This window comes from Periophthalmus magnuspinnatus, chromosome 22 (assembly GCF_009829125.3).
Source record: "Periophthalmus magnuspinnatus isolate fPerMag1 chromosome 22, fPerMag1.2.pri, whole genome shotgun sequence".
Lineage (NCBI taxonomy): Eukaryota > Metazoa > Chordata > Actinopteri > Gobiiformes > Gobiidae > Periophthalmus > Periophthalmus magnuspinnatus.
Genome location: NC_047147.1, coordinates 25,521,307 through 25,537,368, shown reverse-complemented (window position 1 = coordinate 25,537,368; position 16,062 = coordinate 25,521,307). Strand labels below are relative to the sequence as shown.

General features: G+C 38.0%; 1 protein-coding gene across 1 annotated transcript in view; it reads left to right on the top strand.

Moving 5' to 3' along the window:
- Window positions 1–16,062, top strand: part of LOC117390151 (nesprin-2-like) — a 92,686-nt gene that overhangs the window by 24,312 nt on the left and 52,312 nt on the right. Inside the window, exons 4-9 of the mRNA XM_055230942.1 lie at window positions 5,092–5,187; window positions 5,292–5,372; window positions 5,493–5,585; window positions 9,166–9,377; window positions 10,988–11,187; window positions 13,345–13,439. Coding sequence (XP_055086917.1) covers window positions 5,092–5,187; window positions 5,292–5,372; window positions 5,493–5,585; window positions 9,166–9,377; window positions 10,988–11,187; window positions 13,345–13,439 — 777 coding nt within the window. The remainder of the gene's footprint in view (window positions 1–5,091; window positions 5,188–5,291; window positions 5,373–5,492; window positions 5,586–9,165; window positions 9,378–10,987; window positions 11,188–13,344; window positions 13,440–16,062) is intronic.

Below are 16,062 nucleotides of genomic sequence, written 5' to 3'. Positions count from 1 at the left end.
TTGTGCCCTTGGGCCTTGCCTCTAGAGGGTGCAGAATGTTGTTTTAGTGCATTGTTAATACATCTTCCTTGTTTTTAAGTGGTCAGAGAGGTCAGAGGCTGCAGCATTATCTGTCAATGTTTCCACACAGTTTGTTCACCTGCATCAAAGAGTCTTCAACTATTGAATCAGTGAATTGTTACTTTAGCTGTGACTTGTCTAAATGATGAATCTTCAGGTACAAGCTTGTGACCTGTATATATTATTATTTTATGTGCATACTTCTTAGTTTGGATTAAAGAGGATGTACTCATTTTTCATGCAGTAAAGTAAAACTTGTCTTTCCCCAGTACAGATATATTGTAAAAGCAACTCTTGGGATCAAAATGAGTACGGTGCATCTAATTATAAAGCATTTTATTGTCTGCGAACCAGGAATTGATGCTGGTGCACTGTTAGGATGCTAGTCAGTCTGTTCCAGGGCGGCTGTGGCTACAATAGTAATATGGAGTGATTTAAGTGCTCTGAGTGTCATGAAAGGTGCTATATAAATCCAATGTTTACTTAAAAATAGTTGTTGTTAGCATTACCATGATGCTGAAAGTTGTGAATAGTGCTTATAAACTCATCATGGCGAATAATCAGGGTGCTAGGAATATGTTAGGAAAGTGAGGAATAACTTTGGACCACTGCAAGCTGTTTAAAATGAATAGTTCTGTTCTTCAATTCTTTAAGACACTAAAAATGAGGTACAGAGATTTTAACTAAGACCAAAAGCCAAAGATAACCCTGCAGCTTTGTGAGTAAAACCTGCTAGTTTTACAAGTCATACGTGTGCAGTTTGGATACTAGCTGAAGTATTAAGTTAAGTGTACCTGTTTTGGTGTCATGGTAACTCTAGGGCACATAGTAAATCACATTTCACCTGCCTTGTCTATTATGACTTCAGTTTCAGTTAGTTTTTGCATGTCTCCACAGCAGAAAGACCCTGGGCTGTCTGATCAAAAGTGCAAATTTAACCAGAGAAATAGTAAAAACTGATTTTTATGCAAAACTCTCAGAAACATGACAGAACAGGAGGGATTCTGAGAAAGTCTGATTAGCTCCAGGATAGAATCTGTGACCTATATATGAGCGTACTGCTGCCAAACGTCTTATGCAATATATACTGTGAGCATGTAGTTACTCTGCATTGTACCTCACATACTGTATACTGATACGTGTTACTGCTATGACGGTGCAGTAGTTTGTCAATCTAGTCATTTAGACCAGAACTAAATCAGGACTAGAATTAGTGTTGTCACAATACTTGATTTCGATACTAAGGAATAGACTCAGTAATGATTCTGATACCATGTTGGTAATAGAAAACACAATTTCTAGACGATAGGATGTGATTTTCAACATTAAATGATAATACTCAGTGTTCCAGGTATGTTCCATAGCGGTCCATGGGTGTGTACTAGTCTATGTGTCTTATACTTACTAAACCAGGACCAAACCAGGACTAAAACAAGACCAAAACAGGACCAAACGAGGACCAAAACAGGACCAAAACAGGACCAAACCAGGACCAAACCAGGACCAAACCAGGACCAAACCAGGACCAAACCAGGACCAAACCAGGACCAAACCAGGACCAAACCAGGACCAAACCAGGACCAAACCAGGACCAAACCAGGACCAAACCAGGACCAAACCAGGACAGTGACCACACAGTCTGTTGATAAATGATCTCTTCTCTTTGTTGTTTCACTGCTGGAGGCCCTTAAGGAACAACTGACCTCAGAGTCTGGTGATTTTGTTCATATTAAGCTGTTGAAGAAAAGAGTCACATGTCAGGCTTTGCCTGTAGCGTGAAAAATGTGCTGCTAATGCTACTTTTTTATGATGACAGTTACCAAGAATGATTTAAACGTGGGTTTAAAGGGCTTGAACTTCAGTTTGTGCATGACAGTAGGCTCTGAAGGGCCGGTCAGCTGTGATTGGGAACAATATTGTGATGACTATAAAACACAAAAATGATTTTCAGAATTTTAAGACGATATTATGCAAGATCCTCAAACCTGAACTAAAGGCAAAACATTTACAGGAAGACTGTAGTACAAGTCTCACAAAAAATGCAAAATGAATGACAAATGAAGGCAGATAGTATGGTATGTGTTTGGAAGACTACTACTACTACTACTACTACTACTACTACTTACTACTACTACAATCTTGATCCTTTTGCAGTGAGGATTACATTGCACAACTTTAATACTTACTAGTCAAAATGTTTGATGTTGGATACATTGATATGATGAAAATACTATTACTACAACATCTACCACTACAACTACTGCTACTGCGAGTACTGTGAATTCACATACTCATAATGAATCAGTACACTATATGGCATAACTTTAATCCACACAGATTTGATATCACGCTCATTTCCTTCTTGATGACATTTTATAATAAACACTTTAATTAAATTTCTAAATAAAAAAAATTCTTCCAGGAACATTTAACTCAACAGTGCACAAATATGTATTCACAAATATGTATTCTAGAAATTACTCATAGTTGTCATGAAGTCGTGTTTCATTTTTTTGTATTTTAACAAAAAACATTAAAATTAAAATGTCCTGTAATATTTTGCTTTATTCTAGAATGAGTCTTTTTTGACAGAGACAGATAATAAAAGTGTTGGCATAAAGGGAAGCACATTTGCATTATTTAATAAAATGTCGCCTTTATCTCTATTTTAAATCTATAAAAAGATATAGTCAGTTTCACGCTGTAATCCAAAGAGTGTCCTGTGGTGTGACATGAGAAATCACATATTTAAAGAGACAGTTACATGAAACCCACAAGGAGCTCATCTGACATGTGTGCACCAGGAAGAGCTCTGGGATTAAGGGTTTAAACAAGGCCGGTCCAGCCTATAATCAGACTGAGCAGCTGCGTAGGGCCCTGAGGCCACCAGAGGGCCCCCAAGAGCCCATACTTTTATATTGAAAATTATATCAAGTTTTATTGGACACAGGCTTGAGTGTTTACAGCACCCTAAATATCCCTCTCAAACAATTACATTTGTTTTATATCTATAGTAACCTACATGTGTTTTTGAGTCGGGCAGAGGTGAGGGCAGCTCTGTGTTTACACCGGAGCAAGGACCCGACATAATGTAAATTTAAGCCACTGTCACAACTGGAACACATTAAAATCCACCAGAAACATGTCTAGAATTCTTTAACCCCTTATATGTTTGTGTTCTGTTCTTGTGACTGTGGTAGTTGTGACGTTCTGGATGTTTTCAGTCTGATGTTGTTCAGATAAACTCAAATATAAACTGGTCAAAGTGATGAGAGCAGAGTCAGAATGTGTCAAATGTGAATCACCAATAGCGGAGTCAGGAGGGGGCGCCGCAGAGACAAATTCAGCTTAGGCCCCCTGAAAGCTGGGGCTGGCCCTGGGTTTAAGCTACAAGTCTACAGAAATAATAATCATCAGAAGAAAAAAAAGTAAACGTGCGCCAGTTTGATGTCCTACGGTGTAACTGTTTTTCCTAAGACAAATTCTAATTGCTAAAGAGATATTCTTTACAATGGGACAGTTACGTAATTATTAAACTAGCACTAGAGACATATTAAGTCATTTATTAGAATTTTTCAACATGGGAATTGTGTAGTGAGTGTCCATTGGGGGGACAGAAGAGGTCACACACAGGGCACGTTCAAAGGTCTCCTATTAAAAGAGCTGCAAAAAAAAAGAGTCACACCCCCAAACTGTAAGGACCTTTAATCAACGTCTAAACCAGGGGAGTCAAACACATTTTCACCGAGGGCCACATCAGCAAAATGGCTGCCCTCAAAGGGCCAGATGTAAATTAAATACAAATACTTTTTAAACTTGTTAATTAACTGTTTATGTATTTATAACTTATTCAAGTTACAAATATTACATATGCATTTGCCTAGATGTAAAAATATGGCTGTGTAACTGTGTATCTCCTGATAAAATGACATTTTAAGACCATTATACCTTTAATTTACCCTGTCGAGGGCCACATAAAATGATGTGAAGGGCCACGTTTGGCCCACGGGCCTCGAGTTTGACACATGTGGTTTAAACCATCAGCTGCCCTGACCTAACAGCCGCCTCATTCAGATGTTTATTCACATGTTTGATTGGAGTGAATCAATTTGTACAGACATCACATGCACTCAATCATATCACATTACTGTGGCACAGTGGTTATCTGGTCTCCTCCCTCACACCAGGAGGTTGTGGGTTAGACTGCTGGTGTCTCTGAGTGGATTGTGTGTGTTCTCCCTGTGCTACTGTGGCACAGTGGTTATCCTGTCTCCTCCTCTCAATGAAGAAATCATCAAATATCTGTTCAGTGTGACATTTATCAACCCAATTAATTATTTTATGTTGTTCAAATTACCATATTTAAAATAAAATAAAAACACATAAGTCGCACTGGACTATAAGTCGCATTTTTGGGGGAAATTTATTTTACAAAATTCGAGACCAAGAACAGACATTTTATCTTTAAAGGCAAGTTATAATAATAATAATAATACTGCTGAATATCAGTACATCACGCTAACATAACACATTTATATTTATTCAGCTCCATGAAGCACAGACAGAACTGAACACGTGTCCAGTTTGTTAATGTAAGATACTAACAGTTAATCAGATAAATAAAGCAGAAAAAACAAGCAACAAGTTTAATCTGGATCTCACTCCAAATCAATAAATCCATTAAATTCTTCATCCTTGGTGTCACTTCTGAACAAATCCACCAACTCCAGAGGAAGATGAAGCTCCGCTAACTCTTCTGTGTGACTGTCAAACTGGTACAAGTCTAGAGTGTCCTCGCTCAGTTTTCAGTGTGACAATAACGATGTGAAATTATATATTTTAATAATTTCACCTATAAATGGCATCTGAGTATAAGTCACATCCCCAGACAAACCATGAAAAAAGTGCAACTTATAGTCCGGAAAATGTGGTAACTTAACATTTTGGTTCTGCTTTCAAAAAAATAAACCATGTTTCAACATTGATAAAATAAGAATTAAATAAAAATTGTTCCTCTTGTTCCTGTTCCAGAGGATACCACCATGTCGAATCGTGGACTTGTTCGAGGATTTCAAAGATGGGTCCAGACTGTTGGACCTGCTGGAGGTGATGAGTGGACAGAGAATCGTGAGTCTGATGTTTCCTTATAGATCTGAATTCAAATGAAAGATTCTGAAACTAAGTAACCTGCCAAAATAAAAAAAAAAAAACATCTGGTGTTTCTAATGCAGAGTCGAGAAAGAGGAGGAAAAGGAATGTTTCAGCATCGAAACAACATTGAAAAATGTCTCGCGTTTTTGAAGAAGAAATCTGTAAGTACTCCTTTTGTGAATCATGTTTTGATCAGCGCTAAAGCATCATTTTAAACTCACACATTGAGCTTTGACATTAACAGGATTTGCTAATATTGAATCTTTTTCAAATGTTTTCAGATCAAACTGGTGAACATAAACATTCCTGACGTCATCGATGGAAAACCGTCCATCATCCTGGGCCTGATATGGACCATCATTCTGCAGTACCATGTGAGTGTGGACACGTTTCACTCTGTATATACTGCATATATACTGCACTGCACTGTACATGTACTGCACTGTACATGTACTGCACTGTACATGTACTGCACTGTACATATACTGCACTGTACATATACTGCACTGTTTATATACTGCACTGTACATATATTGCACTGTACATATATTGCACTGTACATATATTGCACTGTACATATACTGCACTGCACTATACATGTACTGCACTGTACATGTACTGCACTGTACATGTACTGCACTGTACATATACTGCACTGTACATATACTGCACTGCACATATACTGCACTGTTTATATACTGCACTGTATATATATTGCACTGTACATATATTGCACTGTACATATATTGCACTGTACATATACTGCACTGCACTATACATGTACTGCACTGTTCATGTACTGCACTGCACTATACATGTACTGCACTGTTCATGTACTGCACTGTTCATATACTGCACTGCATATATACTGCACTGCACTGTACATGTACTGCACTGTACATGTACTGCACTGTACATATACTGCACTGTACATATACTGCACTGTTTATATACTGCACTGTACATATATTGCACTGTACATATATTGCACTGTACATATACTGCACTGCACTATACATGTACTGCACTGTACATGTACTGCACTGTACATGTACTGCACTGTACATATACTGCACTGTACATATACTGCACTGCACATATACTGCACTGTTTATATACTGCACTGTATATATATTGCACTGTATATATATTGCACTGTACATATATTGCACTGTACATATATTGCACTGTACATATACTGCACTGCACTATACATGTACTGCACTGTTCATGTACTGCACTGCACTATACATGTACTGCACTGTTCATGTACTGCACTGTTCATATACTGCACTGTATATATACTGCACTGTACATATACTGCACTGTACATATACTGCACTGTTCATGTACTGCACTGTTCATGTACTGCACTGTTCATGTACTGCACTGTACATATACTGCACTGTTCATATACTGCACTGTACATATACTGCACTGTATATTTACTGCACTGTACATATACTGCACTGTATATTTACTGCACTGTTTATATACTGCACTGTACATATATTGCACTGTACATATATTGCACTGTACATATACTGCACTGTTTATATACTGCACTGTACATATATTGCACTGTACATATATTGCACTGTACATATACTGCACTGCACTATACATGTACTGCACTGTACATGTACTGCACTGTACATATACTGCACTGCACATATACTGCACTGTTTATATACTGCACTGTATATATACTGCACTGTTTATATACTGCACTGTACATATATTGCACTGTACATATATTGCACTGTACATATACTGCACTGCACTATACATGTACTGCACTGTACATGTACTGCACTGCACATATACTGCACTGTTTATATACTGCACTGTATATATATTGCACTGTACATATATTGCACTGTACATATATTGCACTGTACATATACTGCACTGCACTATACATGTACTGCACTGTTCATGTACTGCACTGCACTATACATGTACTGCACTGTTCATGTACTGCACTGTTCATGTACTGCACTGTTCATATACTGCACTGCATATATACTGCACTGCACTGTACATGTACTGCACTGTACATGTACTGCACTGTACATATACTGCACTGTACATATACTGCACTGTTTATATACTGCACTGTACATATATTGCACTGTACATATATTGCACTGTACATATACTGCACTGCACTATACATGTACTGCACTGTACATGTACTGCACTGTACATGTACTGCACTGTACATATACTGCACTGTACATATACTGCACTGCACATATACTGCACTGTTTATATACTGCACTGTATATATATTGCACTGTATATATATTGCACTGTACATATATTGCACTGTACATATATTGCACTGTACATATACTGCACTGCACTATACATGTACTGCACTGTTCATGTACTGCACTGCACTATACATGTACTGCACTGTTCATGTACTGCACTGTTCATATACTGCACTGTATATATACTGCACTGTACATATACTGCACTGTACATATACTGCACTGTTCATGTACTGCACTGTTCATGTACTGCACTGTTCATGTACTGCACTGTACATATACTGCACTGTTCATATACTGCACTGTACATATACTGCACTGTATATTTACTGCACTGTACATATACTGCACTGTATATTTACTGCACTGTTTATATACTGCACTGTACATATATTGCACTGTACATATATTGCACTGTACATATACTGCACTGTTTATATACTGCACTGTACATATATTGCACTGTACATATATTGCACTGTACATATACTGCACTGCACTATACATGTACTGCACTGTACATGTACTGCACTGTACATATACTGCACTGCACATATACTGCACTGTTTATATACTGCACTGTATATATACTGCACTGTACATATATTGCACTGTACATATATTGCACTGTACATATACTGCACTGCACTATACATGTACTGCACTGTTCATATACTGCACTGTATATATACTGCACTGTACATATACTGCACTGTACATATACTGCACTGTTCATGTACTGCACTGTTCATGTACTGCACTGTACATATACTGCACTGTTCATATACTGCACTGTACATATACTGCACTGTTCATATACTGCACTGTATATTTACTGCACTGTACATATACTGCACTGTATATTTACTGCACTGTACATATACTGCACTGTACTTATACTGCACTGTACATATACTGCACTGTACATATACTGCACTGTATATTTACTGCACTGTACATATACTGCACTGTTCATGTACTGCACTGTTCATGTACTGCACTGTACATATACTGCACTGTACATATACTGCACTGTTCATTCACTGATTCCACTTTTCTAATTCCCAATATAAAATACAACATAGCTAAGTATAATAAGTCTTTCAGTCTTCAAACTGTTACACTTGAATAATTTTAATTTTGGAACATTTAAATTTGTTGTTGATTAAACGAGTTAAATAAAATAGCTGCCAAATATAAACACAAAAGAGGACACATCCCAAACTGATTTTAGTCGTACAATCTGGCAACCCAAACTCATTCATTTAATTTATTTTATTTTTTTTTCTGTTAGTAAAATCAGTGTTTGATTTGAACATGACTACCTTACTCTGAAAAATAAAAAAATAGCTATTATTTGACTAGTACATCTCAATTTCAAGTATCTTAAAGTTTCACTACGTAACTTTTTCTCGCAAGGCTCTACCATCAGGTCAAGTTACAGGCCAGATCTGTGGAGAGGCAAGCCCACTCACATTAAGAATGCGTGTTTTCCTAGATTTTAGCAATAAAAACACCTGCAATTGAGTAATTACAAGATAAATAAGTTAAATGGCACACTGTAGAAAATTACAGCCCCCCCACGAGAAATGTTACGTAGTGCACCTTTAGTTTCGATTTCCTTGTAACATTTTCTGAACAACAACTTGAATTTCTGTGTGTATTTCTGTGTCAGATCGAGGAGTTGGCGAGCAGTCTTTCCTTCAGCTCTCGTCAGTCATCCATGGAGTCTTTGGCCAGTTTGGACTCTTCCGTCTCCAGCAGCAGCCCTGTGCCACCCGGGCTCTCCCCCCACACCCCCCACGTCCCCCACACCCCCCTCCACAGCACCTTCAGGGTCTCCGCCAAGAAGGCCCTCCTCCTCTGGGTCAGGGAGCAGTGCCACAAGTAAGACACAACAACAACAACAACAATGTAGAATCTGTATAGTTTAAACAGGTCACAATTCTCAGGTGGGATTTGTAGATTTGTTGACCTAATTTATGGTTCAAGCCTCTCTATCTCAATTTTTACTGTCTTGAAAACGTGACAAACAGCTCACGATGAGTATATAAGTTTGCCATTAAGGTACATTACATAACAGTGCGCTTCCTAATTGTTTCACATTAAAACACTTTTTCACGTTACAGGGCCTTAAATATGTCAGAAATCATTAGGTCTACGTCTTATCTGTCAGTGTAATTGTACAAAAGTTAAATTATTTTGTAGCTTCAGTAAGTGCCATTAATCAACCCCAAAAACATGCATCTACCGTAGATTCGAACTATGAACCGTTACTTTTTTCCTCACGTTTTGAACTCTGCAGCCTATACAACAGTGCAGCTAATTTATAGATTTTTACTGGTGGCCAACGGGGGCGCTCTCTAACAGTAAACACGAAAGTGAGACAGACGTGGGGAAAGGATTATGCTCTGAAGAATACACTAGTTTTGATTTTGAACTGTCATTTTGAGCATCATGAACACACACTCATCATGGAAAACACACGAAGAATTGACATAAGCTTAGCATCAAAGAAGGAAATAGAGCCACTGCACGTAAGCTCAGCATCAAAGAAGGAAATAGAGCCACTGCACGTAAGCTCAGCATCAAAGAAGGAAATAGAGCCACTGCACGTAAGCTCAGCATCAAAGAAGGAAATAGAGCCACTGCACGTAAGCTCAGCATCAAAAAAGGAAATAGAGCCACTGCACGTAAGCTCAGCATCAAAGAAGGAAATAGTCACTGCACATAATCTCAGCATCAAAGAAGGAAATAGAGCCACTGCACGTAAGCTCTGCATCAAAGAAGGAAATAGAGCCACTGCACGTAAACTCTGCATCAAAGAAGGAAATAGTCACTGCACGTAATCTCAGCATCAAAGAAGGAAATAGAGCCACTGCGCGTAAGCTCCACATCAAAGAAGGAAATAGAGCCACTGCATGTATTTGTATATGTTATTTACATTTTGTATTTTTATGTTATTTTGTGTTGAAAAACCTAAATTACTAGACATGACAGTGAAGGGAAGGTTGTAGGTCAGATCACAGGTCACAGTAAGAAGTATGTCAAAGTATTTTTTTAGCAATTAAACACCTGGATAAGTTTAATGCTATACTGTGGAACATTCCAGGTAAGGCAACAACATCTGAATGGAGACAAGAAGCTGGTAGACCCTCCATCAGAAAAGTTACATATATTATAATGCACCTTTTAAGTAATTTCAATTCTATCCTAAAGCAACAGTAGATCAGTTGGTGTTTGGTGAAGGTTGGCGCTTCGAATCCTGCTCTTGACATAAAACTTAATTGGTAAAGCGCTCAAATTGACTGACCCACAGGTTGGCGGTGCAATTCCAGCTCCCACAAATGAACCCTTAAACCATTTCAGCCCCAGTGCCTGTGTACACTGATGTATGAATGTGTGCGTAAACTGGTGAGCTGTTCCTTGATGTAAAGTGCTTTGAGTGCCTGTATAGACTCTTACTCCATATCTCAACGCTTGTCTTTCCTCCACAGAGTTGGGTGCACCGTCAGCGTGAAGGACTTTAAGGCGAGCTGGAGGAGTGGGGTGGTATTCTTGGCCGTGCTCTCCGCCCTCAGACCTGGAGTGGTGGATCTGAACCAGGCCAGAGAGCGCAGTAACAGACAGAACCTAGAGGAGGCGTTCAGAGTGGCCGAAAGAGAGCTGCACATCCCCAGACTGCTCGAGCCAGACGGTGAGAAGTTTTATCTAAGAAGAGACATTGTGCTGATGTCTGCTATATAGTTATAATCAATGACAGCTGTGGATCATTAAGTTTTCATTTGGACGTTTTACATCACATTATTGATCTAAAACGATTTCATATAAGACGCTACCGAATCACTGCTTAAGAAAACAAAATTTGAGAAGTACAGAGTAGTAGGTGTGGACCCTAAACAGGAGAGGAGCTGTGAGCAATATAGACAAAAAGGAAATATATTATAGTTTATCATTTTTTTGCTTGTTTTGTTAACAACAGCTAGCATGCTAACAGCGCACCTGTGTTACTTCCTGGTTGACAGATAATTTAAAAAACAAACAACAACATTTATATCCAGTTATCTCCAGTATCAGCCTCAATAGCCTACATTCAACCTTTAATGGCCCTACAGGCTCGCTCTAATATTCTCTTTGTTTGCTTTGTTTGCTTTGGGTCTGAGGATCGAGTTGTATACGGGGGATAATTGGTGTCAAAGGCCCCCATTCCTGTTCAAGAAAGGATTGTCTTTCCTAACAAAAATTCCCTCTTTAACTCCTCTTTCAAACCATTTCTTTTCTCTGGTTAAGATCTGAACCTCACTATTTTCAAAGGAGTGGTCAGTGTCTTTGAGATGGAGATGCACAGCAGACTGGGGTCCTGAGCTGCTCTCTCGACGGTGTTGGTTCATTCTTTTATGGAGCTGCTGTTTAGTTTCTCCAGTGTGCTACTACAATACAAGGCACATTATTTTGTTTATGTCTCGGGGGTTTTGTCCTTTGGGTGAACCAGTCTTTGTCTTAAAGTGTTTGTAGATTTGAAATAGACTAGAATTTCATACTGTCTGAAAGGTTCTCTGAGGTTTTTCAGACACACCCGCTGCTAAGGCTATAATATCAACTATTAGGGTCAGTCGAGTACCCTTTATGTCTGTCTCTGTGATGTACATACAATTATTATTATTACTTAAACAGCAAACAGTGGTATTGAGAAATGGTACTGAAAAAAAAAGTCCTATGTGTGGAGTTTGCATGTTCTCCCTGCGCCCGGGTGAGTTTCCTTTGACATAATCAATTCAATTCAATTCAATTCAATTCAATTCAATTCAATTCAATTCATTTATTTTTGTAACGCCCAAAATCACAACAACAGTTGTCTCGAAGGGCGTTCATGTTTTGGTTGATGGGGGAAACCGGAGTACCCGGAGGAAACCCATCCAGACACGGGGAGAAACATGAAAAACTCCACACAGAAAGGCCTGGTGACCCGGGGATCGAACCAACCTTCTTGCTGTGAGACATGAGTGATGGCACTCAGTCACCGTGCTGCCAAGACACTAGCTTCGATACTAATCCAACTCAAAACGTGCAGAATATTCTAATCCTCCACCAAAGATATTTTTGATCAAGACTAGCTCAAGATTTGGAGATGGGTCCCACTGCTCCTGATGGATTTAACCCAGAGACACTGAAGGATGGGTCAAATGCCGAGGACACATTTGCTACAGGGGCAATAAAGTGTACAGTAACCTAGGCAAGGCAAGTTTTATTTGTATAGATTCATAAATGAAGTGATTCAAAGTGCTTTACAGAATTAAAATATATATGTATAAATAAATAATAAATAAAAAAATAAGTATAAAACTATTGCAGACATTTTTATCATTAATTTCAACACAAAATATTTTAAATCATGACAAAATTCTTAGCATTGTTGCAGCTTGTTTTTAGTTGTTAAATTCCAAAGTTATCCTATCTGTCCGAAACATTTCTTTTTCTGACCTTAACTGACACTTTTTTTTAGATTTCCAGCTGATTTCTCTCACATATTTCCCCGTGGCCATCCTGCACGCCCATTTTTAAGCCATTACATGAGATGAACGATTTAATACTTTTCCTGTTTTGAGTTTTGTAATTTGTGTGGTGGAAAACGCAGTGTGAATTTTGAGCCTGAAGCCAACCTGATGACGCTGGAGCTCTCTCCTGACTAGAATCCATTTATGAAACTTCATTTGTTTTAGCTTTCTTTTTGCAACACGGTCTTCTGCAAGATTTTGGTGCATTTTGAAGATATGCCTGAGATATATGGAAGCAGTTTTGTCTCTTGATGATATTTAAAGTGAAATTACAATGGAGGATTTTGATTTTGACCCAGATATCGACGTGCGGGACCCAGATGAGAAGTCCATCATGACTTATGTTTCCCAGTTTCTTCAGTACTCCAGAGATCTGCCCACAGACGAGGAGCAGGTAAGAGGATTTTTAAATAATAAATCGCGTTTATTTATTTTCTATGTGTTTGTTTTCTATCTGTTTGAATTCGGAACTTTAAGTGCATATGACAGGTTAGTTTATAAGATGCGATGTACATAGAAGTAATTCCGTAAATGTTACCTAGCAACCTTAAAGTGCCCGTATTACGCTACTTTCTAATGTATGTTATAATGTTGTTTCCTCATAACAGACCTGGAGTTGTGTTTTGTTTCATTCACATATGTTTAACACACAAACTCTGCATATTTAGGCTGAGTTCTTCTCTCAAACAGAAAACAATCTGTTCCACCTTGTGACATCATCATGTGGTAATACAGGAAGTGCTCCACTGTGTTTTTAAACTCCATACACTTTCACTAAAATCATTTGAATGATTTCAGACCTGGAATTGTCGATTTCTACTGAACTAAAGAAGGAGATGTTAACTTGAAAACTACCATTTCATGACATCACAAGGTGGAACAGAGCATTTTGAGCTTTGGAGATGTAAAAGACTAATAAGGATTACACAAACTCCAGGTATGTTTTTTGAGGAGGTAACCACATTATAACATGGCTTAAAACTCACATGAATACACTTTGCATAAAATGGGACCTTTAATTTAACAAGAGCCAAAACTAAACAAAATCACACATAAATTGTAAGACATTTATTTCGTTAACTCAACTGTCAGAAAAAAATCCCTCTTTGCTCAAAAATTCTCAGAATTTTGGATGAAAGTGATGACGTAGATGGAGGTGTTGCATTGTAGAAGTCAGCGCTACTTCTGTATTTTCCAATTTTTTATGTTTTGACTTTTCTTCACAAACTGCCATTTAACTGATTATGAATTATGGTGAATATTTAAGCAGATACTATTTTAGCTCCGGCAGTAGCTCAGCTGGTAGAATGTTTGTCTGCTGACTAAAGGTTGACAATTCAAATCTTGCTCTCGACATAAAAACATCTATGGTTGAGTGGTCAGATCCACTAACCCAATGGTTGGAGATATGATTCCAGGTCCCCAGATGAATGTTGTTGTTGTGTCCTTGGGCAAGACACTTAACCCACCTCACCCCCAGTGTCTATACACTGGTTTAGCCTCCTAAGACCTGGCATCCACATATGTGGACAACACATTTTGGGTTGTCTAGGCCACAATACAATAGGCACAATTGTTGTTCAGGCACATGATAAATAGTTTTTCAAATCATTATTCAAATGTGACTTTATTTTGTTCTATCAAAATGATTCAAACGTAAAACAAATGTCCTCATATGTGGACATGATTTTTCTCATAATGTAAAAAGATAATTCTTTATTTTTACGCTCATCAGGTCCCAAACAGCCCAAATGAAATGAATAAAGCATGTCATGAAAGAGCTGGAGTCCTAGGAGAGTGTGAGTGTGTGAATGTCATGTAAAGTGCTTTGAGTGCCTTGAAGGTGGAAAAGTGCTTTATAAAAATGTGACTATATCCCACCAACCAAAGTAGTAAATGCACTTTAACCCAAGGGCAATGAGGTTACATGAGATTACAAGAGGTCCAACCATTTATTTTGCACTATCTGTGTCTTAATTTCATGTCCCAGTATCTATCTATGCCAACTATTAGATAAAGGAGCATAATGCAGCTTTTCTGGTGGAGGGTCAGTGTTGAGCTCGTTTCCATGGAGATGTGATCGCTTTGCTGGAAATGTTCCACAGTATGACATTAACCTTAGCAATCTTACATTTATTCAGGTGTTTTTATTGCCTGAGAATACTTTGAAAAACATATTTTCTCACTCTGAGTGGAGTCTTCTATTCACAAATCTGACCTGTAACTTGTCGTAGTGGCGTCACCTGCTTGTCTTCACGGAGAAAGTTTAGTTAATGTCATACTGTGGGACATTTTGGGCAAAGTCATGATGTCTTCATAGAAACAAGCAGCCAGAAAAGTTCCATAGTGTACTTTTAAGGCAATGAGGCTATGCGACTTGAAACAATATTACAAAATTTGAAATAGCGTATTTGAGAAAACGTATTGGTGCTTGTGTTGTCACGATACTACAATTTCAAACTGTATTTCGATACTAACAAATATACTCAGTAACGATTCAGATACCGAGATGATAATGAAAAACACTCTTTATTTTCAACATTAAATGGTAGTACTTTCTTTTATATTCCCATGTGGCCTTATATCTGTGTAAACCCTGTGTAGATTCCGCAGTAGTCCATTACTTGTTCTGATAAGGCTCAAGCTCATTCTAAGGATATACAGTATTGATACCTGCTCAAATGAGTATCTAGCTTCGATACTAGCTGTATAATCACTTACTGTCCCATTTCCGATACTTTTGACAACTCTAAATGATAAGTATGACTCCAATAACATAACGTATTTTTATTCAAAGTTGTCTTTAGTGACAGCGATTTACCATTTTGAATTATAGCCAAACACAACGTTAATTGTAAGCCGCCTTTATCTTCAATCGTGTGCAGTTCAGTTCACACATTTTTTCCGAAACATCACAGTATTACCATTTACCCACGGGCCTTTTTTCACACAATTCACCACCTGTTTAGAATAACCTCCATATGTTTGAACGATGACGTGGACTTCTCATAAAATTA